Raw genomic sequence first — 14,927 nt, 5'->3', positions numbered from 1 at the left:
GAATATAATAACAAATCAGGTAAATTTCTTGCAAACCAACTTCAAAGCAATCGGGAAAAATCTCTCTAGGCTCTAACCTTATTGGCATGTCACAGCGGCATGATAAAAAGGCAGTTATTATATCGTTGGATGCAAAAAAAGCTTTCGACAAAGTTAACTGGTCCTTCCTCTTTGCTGTTTTAAATAAATTTGGCTTTGGGAAGTCATTTATTCACTGGGTGTCAGTATTATATGATTCTTCTAAAGCTACAGTTACTACTAATGGGATTATATCTCAGAGGTTTACTCTACAGAGAGGCACACGACAAGGATGCCCACTGTCCCCTTTATTATTTGCAATATTTATTGAGCCGTTTGCATTAGCTATACGCCAGGAAAGAAAGATTCAAGGAATTAACTCTGGGGTAACAGAACACAAACTTAATCTATATACGGATGATATTTTACTTTATTTAGAAAAGCCTGCTATTTCGTTAGGGGACGTATTTAACTAACTAACTAACTAACTAACTAAATTCTCACATTTATCAGATTATTCTGTTAACTGGGCAAAATCAACACTACTACCTATTACAGAAAATTCATGAAACCCTGCAAGCCAGGACCCACACTACTCATTTCCTATAGGTAATTTAAAATACTTAGCCATAAAAATATCACCTAAATTAAATGATTTAATTCATTTAAACTTTACTCCACTTCTGGATAGCATTTATAGTGACTTGGAGCGCTGGAATAATTTTCCCATTTCTCTAATAGGACAAATAGCCACCATTAAAATGTAGGTTTTACCCAAAATACTTTTTTTTTTTTGTCAATGATTCCATTTAAACCTACGTCTAACTGGTTCCAGTTGTTGGACTCGGCCGTTACTAAATTTTACTGGAATAAAAAAAATAAAGTAAAGCTTAGTCTATCTACTCTTCAAAAAAGTAAATCCAAAGGAGGTAAAGAGGCACCAAATTTTATGCACTACTATATAGCTAACCAGCTACAATATATCATTTTATGAGCACAACCCAACAGAGATACTAACTGTTGGCCGGAACTAGAACAGAAGGGTTTGTAATAACCTCAGACTTTAAGATATACTCTTTATTAAAACATCGATTAAGTGACATAATTGTTTTAAAAACCCAATGATTTCCGCCACCCTGACTGCCTGGTGGATGGCACTAGAAATTACAAAAGCCCAAGTGTAGCCCCTGCAGGCTTTCTCCCCTATGGCATAACCCCGACTTTCAACTTAACAACCAATCAACCAAGTTTTATTTAGGTGTGTGGGAGCAGAAAACAATTACAAATCTCCACCATCTTTTCTCAGATAATATGTTTATATCATAAACATCCTTGCTCCAAAAATACAAAATAAAAAACGGAAATTTTTTGCATTATCTGCAAGTTTTAAAGTGAATTAATGAGTACACACTCACGCACATACAACATTTAAAAAAAATTTAAATAAAAAATTTAAAAAGAGAGCAACGTTAATGACATGTCGAATCGGTAAAATTACCGAATGAACAATACTGAGCTCTCTTAAAAAAGACAAACAAAAAAAAGGGGAAAAAAAGGAATGGCGGCTTTGGTGGCCACTGGAGGGCTTCAGGGATGCCGGACAGTGAGGATGACTACCCGTTGACTCGGAGAGGGGGCCAAATGAATGAGAACTTGAGCTCTCCATTCAGAATGAATGTTTTTGGTTGTGTTTTGCTGGTTTAAACCCAGAAATAGCTTTTTCGTCTATACAGGTCCTCAACTTACAAACACAATGGGTTCCGAGAGGTTGTTTGTAAGTCGAATTTGTTTGTAAATTGAATCACATAAAATTTTGTTTCAAAATTAAATTTGATCAAATTATTTTTTTAAATAAAGTAATAATAAACAAATTAAATTATATACCTTACATATACTTTCTATAAAGTACATAAATTAAATTTTAAAAAACATACATTAAATTACATCCTCCATCCATCCATCATCTGAACCACATTTTCTCTACTGTAGACTCTACTGCCACTCATGAAATGTTACGGCAGAACCGTTTTAATGAATTAATGTTTGTTGCATTTATGTATGTTGCCTGTAAAAGAAAGCAAGTCAGTTTAATTTAAAGAATACATGTACGTTATGGTGCATAGTCAGGATCAGGTATGTTCGATGTCACTTTTTTGTCCAACTAATACAAATCTAGTCACTGATATTGACACCAATGCAGATAACACTAGTAAATAAAATTCCCCACGATTTAAAGAAATTTAAAAGAAAGACCCAAATGTCCCAATATATTATTTTTCCTTAAAATTGCATAAAATTAATGGCAATTTTCTTTTCTTATGATTTCTAAATTCTAGTTATTTATCGTAAACGGCCACCGCTGCCAGTACGAGGCCTTAAAATAAAACTGTATTGGCACTGATACCGCCTCAATTTGAGCCAGGAAAAACCCTGATTTACTGCAAGAAAGGCCTCACAAAAACCCTGCCCTGCTAATCAGGTGACCCCTAAGGTAAACCTACCTGTGTTGGAGCGTCGACGGATGCCAAAGTCCCAGCTGGAGGTAATGTCCATAGACTGGGAGAGGTCACAAGTGTGACTGTCTGTCATGGTGCCGAATCCCTCATTTAAGGAACCAAACATTGCTGACTCACAGATGCTGCCAGGTACCCGAGTCAGATGACATTTCTCCAGATCCACATCTTGGTCGATGAGAACCATTTCACACATTCCTGTATCATCACTGGTCACGTGTGACTGTCTGATGTGGGCCAGAATAATAGATGGATTGTCCAAGAAGGCCATTTCTTCCCCTTTGTGAAAACTGAGACAGAAACACATTAAGTTATTCTGACCATCATTTGCCAATGGCACAGGTTCCTTTTCAATTAATTGAGAAGGCAGGTGTTGAAAAGTGATTACCAGTGAGAGGTTAGGTTCACATTGCAGTTCTTAATGTGCAATTCAGATTTTTGGGTGAAATCTGTTTTTTTTGTGTATAATCGTTCATATTACATATTAATTGCGAATTCAGTCACTCTTGTGTGAACCAAAGGCATCCCGAAAGAGACCTGCATGCGCAGAACAAGAGACGACATCACTCACAATGTAGTGTTTACAGAAGTAAATATGGTCAAAGCGTGTATAGCAGTTTGTGTAAAGTGTGTTCTGATGTAGTTTGGGACTTATGTATTTATTGGACCAAATTAGTTCCAATATTTACATTTTTTTAAACATCTTTACATTCAAATACTAATGTTTCAAAGGCAGTGACCTCCCACCATAGTCAAAACATTTAACATGACACCACACACTTTATAATTATGAACTTTACAAGCAACAATTGCAAAGTTCTCATTTGCCTTTTAAAATGTTGAAAGCATTATCAAATCAGTTAATTGCAGGAAAAAATAACACATTCTCTTTTACGTCACCGGAAAGCTTCCAGCCAATCCTGTTGCGTAACATCATCGGCATGCGCGCAAGCCGGCCGCCGAAGGTCCCCAAGCCGATTTGACTACCTGACCAGATCTGGTACCTATACCGGCCATTCTTGCCACTTGAAGTCCATCCATCCATCCATCCATCCATCTTCAACATATTATTAAAGAGACGCTGAATATGGGCATGCCTAATTGCATATGCTTGATGTCTTAAGCACTGACTACATTTACATGCAGGCAATATTCGGGTTATAATCAGTTTGGAATAACCTGATGTAGGCGCTACGTTCATGACTGTGGTGTTTTGTTTCAAACGCAAGCTTAGTTGAACCCGATGATATTCAATGCTAGCATATAGCAAGCAGCTAGCCGACGCTCGCCCCATCGTCATCAATACGCATTACGACGAACTTGCCGACGTTAGATTGGGTTATCAAAACTTGGGAGGCAAATATTGACCGTACTGCAAATCCCCTCGAAATAAAAGGTGGAAATCTGCAAATACAGACGCTCCCCTACTTACGAACATTCGAGTTACGAACAACGGTACATACGAACATTTCTGCGCGTACAGTATGTCGAAAAATGTTCGGAAAGAAATGCTGTAAGTTAGATTTTGTATTGCGCGTAGTGCTTCTTTCCGCCGCTAATACCGACGCTTGGCGCTGTGAGAGCTCATTGGAGGCTCAGCAACGTGTCGAGGGGGAGGAGGGAGAAACGCCGGTCCCCATGAAGGAGGAAATAACTTTTGAAGCCGATTCCAGCGACGACGAAGAATCTCTCATGATATAAAATCCTCCTCTTCCTCCTCCTCCATCATCTCCTTAAGCATCGAGTACATCTTCCAAAAGTAAGTTAAACTTCATTTTATTTATCTTATTACGTACATGTACATACTGTGTGTGTGTCTTTCGCTCTCTCTCTCTAACATACGTAGTACAGTACAGTACTGTACGTATTCTCTCCATTTTATTAAAAGTTTTTTTCAGTACAAACCAATGCAGGTTACTTGTACAAGCCTTAAACATACTTATATAAACCTTCAATATACTTATATAGGCTTTAAACATAAATTATAATACAAAATATAGCACTGAAGCAATTTACGAACAAATTCACCTTACGAACGATCGTCCGGAATGTAACTCGTTCGTAAGGTGGGGAGCGTCTGTAAAGCACATCTTGCCCGTTTCATTTGAAGTCCAGTGTGGTGGTGTTAAAGAACATGAATGAAGAGATGACTAAAAAGCCTGTAGCAACTTAGAGCATGAGTTAAGCTCATTCCCAAATCATGTAGAGAAAAAAATAACAAGATAAACATTACTCTGTCCATATTAGATATGAATTATGACATCTTTGTCTTATGTTTATCAAATAAGACTTATTGAGTAATTTCATTTTATAATAGCATAATTGTAATTTGATCTGAGAGTAATTTTAAGGCCAGGAGGCAGTGTTTTCCAACCTTATTTTGCATAAGAAAAATATCACGGTAAACCAGCAAACAAAAATAAAAAGTTAACTCACAAATGTGTACTGTGTGAGAAATTTGGGCTTGTATAGGTTAACACAAAGCTGATATATTTGCAGGTAACCATGACTTAAGGCGCACTCACACTAGGGCCATTTCTTTCGTACCTTACTGAAGCCTGATGCCCCCCCACCCCTGTCACTCACGTTGCTCTAACCAAACCGTGCCCGGGCCCAGTTGCCTCCAAAATATACGTCATCATGTTGATTCATGCAAGAAGACAACTTCATCATAGGGGGACTGCACTTCATCATCAGACCAACGTGAGCCCTATGCTGCTGCCATCTCTTTACTAGGGACGCTCTGATTATTCTAGGGTCGCTCGCTCGCTGAGTCGCTATAATTACGTTGCACGTACGTATGTGATGTCATGGTTACGTTCGCGCGGCGACTACTCGCCACGGCTGTGCGCAAGTGCGGCCAACCATACCGTTCTCTAGCTTACGTCTCCCAATTGTGCTCAACTGGGGATGAAACCGTACTCAGGTGCGGATCGATTGCGCTCACACTATCGGACTTTAGCAACAAGCATGCTTGGGCACGGTACAATGGCCCTTGTTAGGCTGAGAGCCAGGTCCACTCCTCAGGATGTTTTTTGTTACCTTTTTTTGACTATTAATTCCCGTTATCTCATACCTTGGTCCATCAGAAATTCATAGGGTCCACCCCCAACTCTGGGACGTTTGGGCACAGAGGCTAAAAAACACCCTTTTTGGGAAAAGCTTCTGGGGAAATTGTGTAATTGCAAATGACAAGGTATAGCAGCTTCATAAATAGTCAGAAAACTGTTAACTCTTTCACTGCCACTGACGTTTAAAGACGTCAAGTAAAAACCTACGGATCACTGCCAATGACGTCAAAAGACGTCATCCAATGATTTTTTTTTTTTTTTTTGAAACGGGTAGAGGAAACCCTTCCGCATGTCTGGTGAAAGTTTCCAGTCTGTCTGTTGTGCCTAATGACTATTTTTGGCCCCTAGAGGGCAGCGATGACTCTCTTTTGACAAGATCGGGTGGGCGTCAGTAGAGGCGGAGCTAGAGCGTCGAGCAGGAGATGAGAATGGAAGACAAAGGAAAAATGGCGGCCGGTCGCGAGGAGCTCACGCCCGAGACGTTTTTTTCAAAGACCAAAAGCATCGCTGAAAGAGCACATTGTTGACGACGATGATCATCATCGATGATGAAGATGAGGGTGGTAACTCCGTGGTTGGGAAGCATTGACAATTCACTAGAGTGCATGAAATAACATCGTTTCACAAAAAGCTCTTTTTCTCCGTTTTTTGTTTCAAAACAGAGAATTTCGGTGAAAGTAACCATTTTCTATTGTTGATTACTGAAGAACGGAATAAGGTAGAAACAAACTTTTTTTTTCTGATGAAAGATGAGAGTCCAAACACAACATTTTCTGTGGACCTTGAAAGATCACTCAAAATGCTTAAATCGGCTGGCAGTGGGGACAACCCGTTTCTGAAAACGTCTGGCAGTGAAAGAGTTAAATTTTGTATAGTGTATCCTGACACATGGGGGAAACTAGCAGGAAAATAATCATGGGCTTCCAGTATTTCAATTCTCAAATATCATCCTCAACATACACTAAATGACCAAAAAGTCTCTCTGGCTGACAAATTACTATCAAAAGTGATCCATTTCAAACATTTTATTGTACATCTCACTGCCTCAAATTTATATCAAAAACGTCCCACATTTAAATGCTTCAATTTAAGTCCAAGATGAGCTTTATATCTGGAGTACTAGAGGAGCTATGACCAAAATACTCCACTGTACCCTGAATCGGGAAAAAAACTGAAAATTCTAGAAATACCATTTCAAATGGGATTAAGCTATTTTTCTGCATTTAAATAAAATTGTAAACAATATTTGAAACATGGGTTATGTAGTACTATACTACATGAAGTGAATTACATAAAAAGTGAATAATGTTGTGCCCCCAAGTGGACCAGGGTATCAAGGCGCAACATGTAAGGGCACTATCCGGAGTTTTAAACATTTCTGTTTCTAATCAAACCGTCTCTGTTTGTAATTGATAAATACTTACACCCTAATTTTCAGTTTTTGAGTTATAAAAACAAGTTTGAAATAAGATAGACACTTTGGCCCAATCCCATTACTTCCTCTTCACCCTGCACCCTTTGTCTCGTTTCTCTCTCCCCTCTTCCTTCTACTTCTTTGGGGAGGCAAAGAAAAAACATAAGCACATAAGAAGAGTCAACTTCCAGGTATGCGTTTGGAAGAAGGCTCATGAGCAATACCCAGAGATCCCATCCCCTCTCAACCATGGATTTCACATGAAAGCAGAGACTGGCAAGTTAGAACCACTATGGTTTGCGGGTGACGTCATACCCAAAGCCACAGGTGTGAGTCCGGTCCTCAAGGGCCTGAGTCCTGCATGTTTTCGAGGTTTCTCTACTCCAACACACTTGATTCAATGATCAGAATCATTATCAAGCTCCTGCAGATGATGAGCTTAGAAATGAATCAGCTGTGTTAAACGCGGGAAATCTCTTACATATGCAGGACTCAGGCCCTCGACGACCGCACTTTGACACCACTGCCCAAAGCCCTTTTGTTGATGTCTTGGCAGAAGAGGAAACAGATGAGGATGACTTACCAACTGATGAAATCCATACAAATATGGATGATGATCAGGAAGAGGAAGAAAAGGTTGATTAAAACCTATATATAGATAGATAAATTTTATCATAGTTCAATTGTATGGTTAAGCTGCACTTTACTATTTCTAAATTTGGCTACACAAAATGTTAATCTATTGTTAATAAAAGTTCACAAGTCATTTTTATTCCTTGTCAGGATCTTGTTTTTTTCTAAATCTCCTATTTGGTACCCGGATTTTGTGTGATTATGTTTAATGTTGCGCCTTGATACCCTGGTCCACCTGGGGGCATAACATTATTCACTTTTTATGTAATTCACTTTAGAGCGCGCTCACAATAGGGCCATTGTACCGTGCCCAAGCACGCTTGCTGCTAAAGTCGGTAAAGTGAGCGCAATCGATCTGCGCCTGAGTACGTTCGGATCCCCAGTTTGGCATGATAGGGAGAGGTGGGCCAGAGAACGGTACAGTTGGCCGTACATGCGCACAGCCGCGGTGAGTAGTCGTAACCGTGACATCACATACGTACAGTGCTGCTCAAAAGTTTGTGAACTCTGTAGGCATGGTCAGATTTTTTGTATAAAATATTAAAATAACCTTATTAAATGTTTAGTCATACTCAAATCTACAATGCTGACATTGAAAATAATGGACTTGAACAAAAATAATAATAATATTGTCATTCATTCTTAAACAAAAGTTGTTGATTTAAGAAAAACTAAGATTTCATTGGTGCAAAAGTATGTGAACCTCTCACTTAATCAGACATTGCACGAAGGAACTGTTCACCGATCTCCAGTCTGATTCAGAAAATCAACATTACGAACACGCGGAAAACTTAAGGATCGTTTTTCCAACACTTAGCAAGCCTTCCATGAAAGCCTTGTCGATTGACTTTTCTTCTGATTGTTGAAGCATGCACATGTGTCCCAGATGCAGCAAAAGAGGTCTGCAAATCCCTTGATGTGATGTTTGAGTTGGGTTTTTACTTGAATTATCATTTTTCTTGTGGTTCTTGCTGATATTTTAGAAGGTCGTCCACTTCTAGGCAGGATTGTAGTAATTTTCAGTGTTCTCTAGTTGCAGATAATCTGCTTCACAGTGGAATGATGAAGCTCAATTTTTTTAGATGACTTTATAGCTTTCCCCACACAGATGTGCTGTCACTACCCACTTCCTGAGGTCCCCTGAGATTTCTCTTCCTCTCAGCATGACTGACCTGTATGGGTTCACCTGGGTAAGACTTAAGTGACGTGGTTTTGTTTCAGTCAGTCATGCACAATTTCTTTGCTAAACCTCTCATTTCATTGGTCCAATTAAGTGGTTAGTTTAACTACCAATTTGTCCTACCTGATCCTACTTGACTTGCTTGTTTTAAGCAATGCAGCTTAGGGTTCGCTTACTTTTGCAACTACATGAATTGACCATAAATTATTTTTAGATAAGTTTTGACTACACAATTTATTAAAAAATAATAATAATAACAATGCATTGAATTGATAAACCTACACCTCTTATTTCATATAAAATGTAATGGTTCTGATTGAACAACAAAATCAGGTTGAAACAACTGGAAAGTCCAAATTGCTCAAGAGCTTCACAAACCTTTGAGCAGCACTGTACGTGCGACGTATATAGCGGGGCCATACAACAACAAGAGCATCCCGAGCAAAGAGATGGCAGCAGCAAGGGGCTCAGTTGGTCTTAGACCGTTAGATAGTATAGTATTACATAACCCATGTTTCAAATATTGTTTACGATTTTATTTAGATGCAGAAAAATAGCTTAATCCCATATGGAATGGTAACTCTGGAATTTTTTTTTTTTTCCCTGATTTAGGGTACAGTGGAGTATTTTGGCAATAGCTCTTCTAATACTTCAGATAAAAAGCTCATCTTGGACTTAAATTGAGGGGGTCAATCAGGCTTCAGTATGGTTGTCATTTCTTTACAGAATCATCGCACTCCAGGACCAGGCGGAATTCCGAGAGAGATCTTTAAAAATATATAGTGATGTAGTAAGCCCATATCTCCATAAGACATTTACTCAAGCTCTTCTTGATCAGGTCCTTCCACCAACACTTACAAAGGCAGTTATTACTGTGATACATAAAAAGGCTAAAGATAGTGAAGAGGTGGGCTCTTATCGACTTATTTCTTTATGGAATCTTGATGGGAAATTATTTTCCAAAGTCTTAGCCAATAGATTGAGCCCGTTTCTGGCTCGTCTGATGTACCCAGATCAGACGAGGTTTATACCCGGGAAAAACTTTTTTTCTTATCTTAGACGACTGTTAAACATTATATATTCTAAAAGTAGACTTAATGAGGACCGAGCAGTTTTGTCATTGGATGCTGAAAAAGCATTTGACCAAATAGAATGGTCATACTTTGAAATCTTACACAGGTATAAACTTGGTGATAATTTTATCTTAATGGTTAAATTGCTTTACACTAATCAAATCTCCTCTGTTTTTTTCAAACCATTTATTCTCTCCACGTTTTACTTTACATAGTGGAACAAGACAGTGTCTCCTTTGATTTTTGCTCTGGCAATTGAGCCGCATGCAGAAATAATTCGTTCGGACCCGTCAATTTGGGGTTTTGACAGAATACATCAAATAAAATTTTGTTATATGCAGATGACATGCTGCTAATTATTACTCAACCAGAAACCACCATCCCTACTCTTTTGAGTAAAATAAACTCGTTTGGCTCGTTCTCTGGATATTGGATAAACTTAAATAAGAGTAAACTTTTGCCTGTACGTGTAATCAACTCCGCTTGGTTACAAAGTCAACCTTTCAGCATCACCCAGGATAAATTTACATACTTAGGGATTCAAGTGACAAAATGCTATACTTCTCTATACAAGTAACATTTTTCACCTTTAACGTCTAAATTGCAATCAGATATAACTTTCTGGCACATGTTTCCTATTTCATTAACTCTTTGACTGCCAGACGTTTTCAGAAAAGGGATGCCGTAGGTGCCAGCCGATTTAAGCATTTTGACTGATCTTTCAAGGTCAACAGAAAATTTTGTGTTTGGACTATGGAAACACACATACTACCAAATGAAAGATTGGACTCTCATCTTTCATCAGAAAAAAAAGTTAGTTTTTACCTTATTCCGTTTTTCAGTAATCAACAATAGAAAATGGTTAGTTTCACCCAAATGCTCTGTTTTGAAACAAAATACGGAGAAATCAAGCTCTTTGTGAAACGATATTATTTCATGCACTCTAGTGAATTTGACACCTTTTTTTTCCTTATGGGGTTACAAAGTACAAATAATTGCCAGACGACATCTTAGCAAACTTAAAAAGGAAGGGGGACCAGCACTCACTGACTTCTTGAAGTCTATTGGGCTTCACATTTTCGGCTTATGACTTTTTGGTTTGGTAAAAGTATGGAACGTCTCTCGTGGTTGGAAATGGAACAGGAGGCCTGCCAACCTTATTTAATGGGCGCTCTTCTTCTGTCTCCTACACCAATTGGAAAGATATTATACTAGGACAGTGTTATGATTCATAGTACTATACGAATTTTTAAACTAATGCAAAAACATTTTAAGATCAAGTCTCTATTGCTCATCATTCCAATTACAGAGAATCCATCCTTCAAACCATCACTTTTAGCAGGGATGTGATTTGACCAAAGTGAAATTATCTGAAAATTTAGCCCGGGGTCTGGGGGCCCCCCGGAGCTCATGGGTTTTCCGTGTTTTTAAGTACTTTCAATGCACTCACATGACAAAGAAATAGACAAAACAACAGCATAAATTTTCAATGTATATTGAACTATCCCATATAAAATGGCAGTTTTAGTCAACTCAAAATCAGTCACATTCAAAAACATTGGACTGCCTTTGCTTTTAAAAACTATCACTGAGAATATCATCATATCTAACTAATGTGATTACTAAGTTAACACATAAATAATGCTGAAGAGTTCAAATTTCATGAACAAATAATTGTATCATGACCAAATGAAAAGTAACTCATATTAGAGCATACCACAAATGTCTTTGTTATAGCAGAAGATCTTATCTGTCGGAGTCATGTGCATACACAATGAAATACAAAAAAAAAAAATCGGATTTTTTTTTTGGGGGGGAGATAAAAAAGCGGAATTCCGCGAATTAGCGGAAAAATCACATCCCTGTTTTAGACCACACATTTAAAACTTGGAGACAAAATGGTATTAACACTATTCGTGACCTATATTTTGGGGGGGTTCCTAATTTAAGCAGGTTCAAGAAATGGAACTCTTTCCAGGCCGTGACTTTTTCAGATACCTACAGATAAGGGATTAAGTGAGGAGACATCGGCACGACATTGAGGCTTTTGCCCCCACCAATGCCTTATATATGATCCGAATTCAGAAAAACTAATCTCTCACATCTATGCTATTTTGTTATTATTGGAGCCAGTTAAGTCTGTGTTAATAAAATCAAAGTAGGAGGAAGAATTGGGTATGACTATCACTGAGGCGCAAATGGGAAGAAGAGTTGAATTATATTAATAGATGCTTTCGTAATGCAAGGCACTTTGTTTAATCCAGTTTAAGATATTGCATCATCTTCATTTTTCTAGAGCAAGGTTACATGCCATCTATCCAGAGGTCTCCTCCACCTGTGTGAAATGTTCCTTATCAGAGGACAGTCTCAGATTTAGTTTTGTTCTGTGTCCGTAGTCAAAGGTTCGTGGATACTGGACAGAAATTTTTGAAATTATGTCTGAAATCCTTCATATTCAGCTGGAACCTGAACTTTTGGTGATTATTCTTGGATGTTCTGATAACATTATAAATTTGGGTCTTGCAGAACGTTATTTCATTTTCTCACTGTATTGTAATTGCAACAAAAATGCTTCTAATGCACTGGAAAAAGAAGGACACACCATCTCCAAGACACTGGCTGATACAAACACACGTCACCTGATAACATTGTAAATTTCAGTCATGCAGAACGTTGTTTCATTTCTTACTGTATCGTAATTGCAAAAAAATAGCTTCTAATGCACTGGAAAAAGGCTACACCATCTCCAAGACACTGGCTGTAAGACCTTACAAACACACTTCACCTGGAAAGGATACAATTCATTCTCTCTGATAATCTATCAACCTTTAACAAAATATGGCAACCACTCTGTGATTATCTTCACCCATGTAACGTGATATGGATTTGGGTGTGTGTTTCTTTTTGCTCAAGTGACTTATGTTGGTTGGGATAGATGGGCAGATGTATGGTTCTTTTTTTATTTATGTAGTTATTTTTATTTTGTATTAATATAAGTGGGTAGATGCATACCATTTTCTTTATTATTAGAATTTGTACTGTACTACTCTATACTCTGCTTAATAAAATATGTTTTACAAAATGCTCATAACTGCAAAACAGTAGCAGCTCAAACTAAACTTTTTATGCCACAAACGTGACAGACTATTTCCCTCAAAATTTTCGTGGGGTGTGGGGCCAACTTCAAGACAAACAAAAAGCTGCATTTGATGGTCAAGCAAGCAAAATTTATTATACTTACCCGACTTTGGGCCTGGACTCGCACCAGGCTAGACTGGCGGCCCGCGTCAGGAGCCGGATTAGCGCTAGGTTAGGCTAGGCACCAGGGTCCCTTCCGAGGGCGACCGAATGGGGAAAGGAAAACATGAAGTATGCCCGTAAAGCAGTCTGCCAGTTTGTAATTTTTTTTGGTGTGGCAATGTTCCTATCACCCTCCTTTCAAGGTTGCTTGGTGCAAGTAAAAACAATACAGACCCCTTTAGGCAATGACAAAGATTCCATTCATCTAGCTCAGAGGTGGGCATCGAGGGCCAGAGTCCTGCAGGTTTTGCAGGTTGCCTTTCTCCAACACAGCTGATATATGATCAGCTCATCAGCAAGCTCTGCATAAGCCTGATAATGAGCCTGTTGATTGGAATCAGCTTGCGTTGGAAGTGAGAAACCTCCAAAACCTGCAGGACTACGGCCCTCGAGGACCGAGATTGCCCACCTCTGATCTAGCTCTAAGTCGATGTTTCATCAGCAGAGTTATGAAAACATGAAGTGAACGTTAAAAAGTTAATAGGCTTTATGTTTTAATTTGAACCCGAAGGCCATTCGTACTATAAGATGATGCAAAGACTGTGTATTATGTTAACAAAAACTTCGAGCCCGGCTTCTTTTTTTGTTTGTTTTCATTCCTTTGTACCCCCATATACTACTTTGTATTGTTTTTGTATGTTGTAATATTGTTTTTGTCAATAAAGCATTTTTTGACTGATCGGCATTACCAGCCTGAACCTAATCAGAACCATCGGTGCAAATAGGCTGTTGTCAAGAAACTGTGGTGGGAAAACAGTAATAAAAAAAAATGTACAGCGCAGGATTCGAACCCGTGACCGTCTTAACCATTGTTCTATATAGGACACATCTCTGGCGCATAATTTTTACTAGTAGTTCTCGCGCGATTGACGGCAAATAGCGCTAGATGGCGAGTTGATCGTGGCAAAAATATCCACTGCGAAAAATTTAATTAGCTTGAAACAAGTCTTTGTTTATCGGTAGCTAGTTTCCAGGCCACTTGAGCTATTGCAGCGGTTGCTTTAAAACCATGATTAGACATTCAACGTTTTAGACGAGCTGAAAGATTTGCCCCCCAATTCATGTGAACACCGACAAGGAGATAATAGTGTCAATAAAGGAGGTTTAACCCGTTACGCACTTCATTTTTCTATAAAACGAAATTGCGTTTGCCATGTTACATATTACTACGCGTCGTTTAACAAGCTATTATGTACAACATCATACATCTACAATGTAACAGCTACTGAGTTTAACAAATTGATAAGATAAAATATATAAATGGTGATAGTGTTAGTTACCTGATCGCGACCACCGTTGCAGCGGTCACACAATATTCATTTGAAAAATGTAACTGAATCAAATCGTATCTTCCAAGTGCAACTGACGTATGGCTAAATAAACGTTACATTGCTACTATAAACAATATTGCTGCTTGTTATTGCGTCTTGTTCTGTTCTCTTACTTCACATCTCGCTCTTTGGTGTACCGCTGCCACTTCCAGTTCCGGAGTGTGTTCTTCTTCATTCATTTCCGGCAGACTTGGCACGTCAAGTCATTGTTTGCTGCCCTCCGCTGGAGCAAAACCACTCTTCCTCTTTACTCGTGATTCGTGAAGCAACCGCTGTCCTTTTTATGCTTTATTGAACAAACTGTTGCAAACTAACATCAAACATCATCAAAGCGATCAAAACATATAATATAACAGCAAAAAATATGCCAGGGTGATACAACACTCTAAAAAAA

The 14,927-nt window shown here is 38.5% G+C and overlaps 1 protein-coding gene across 7 annotated transcripts in view; it reads right to left on the bottom strand.

Annotated features, from left to right (window-relative positions):
* mapkap1 (MAPK associated protein 1) overlaps window positions 1–14,777 on the bottom strand; it is a 90,877-nt gene extending 76,100 nt beyond the window's left edge. For 2 of the 7 annotated variants that reach the window (XM_077585658.1, XM_077585665.1), the window contains exons 1-2: window positions 14,647–14,771; window positions 2,520–2,821 (exon numbers count right to left, since the gene is read on the bottom strand). In XM_077585658.1, coding sequence (XP_077441784.1) covers window positions 2,520–2,821; window positions 14,647–14,708 — 364 coding nt within the window. In that variant the 5' untranslated portion in view covers window positions 14,709–14,771. Of the gene's footprint in view, window positions 1–2,519; window positions 2,822–2,919; window positions 3,069–13,143; window positions 13,234–14,482 lie in introns of all 7 variants that reach the window. The other 5 variants (XM_077585664.1, XM_077585661.1, XM_077585662.1 and 2 more) reach the window with 5 other exon arrangements.
* Between the last annotated feature and the right edge of the window lie 150 nt (window positions 14,778–14,927).

The sequence above is a fragment of the Vanacampus margaritifer genome, chromosome 14 (genome assembly GCF_051991255.1).
Source record: "Vanacampus margaritifer isolate UIUO_Vmar chromosome 14, RoL_Vmar_1.0, whole genome shotgun sequence".
Classification (NCBI taxonomy): domain Eukaryota; kingdom Metazoa; phylum Chordata; class Actinopteri; order Syngnathiformes; family Syngnathidae; genus Vanacampus; species Vanacampus margaritifer.
The sequence above is the reverse complement of the archived record's forward strand: the minus strand, read 5'-3'. Positions and strand labels throughout refer to the sequence as shown.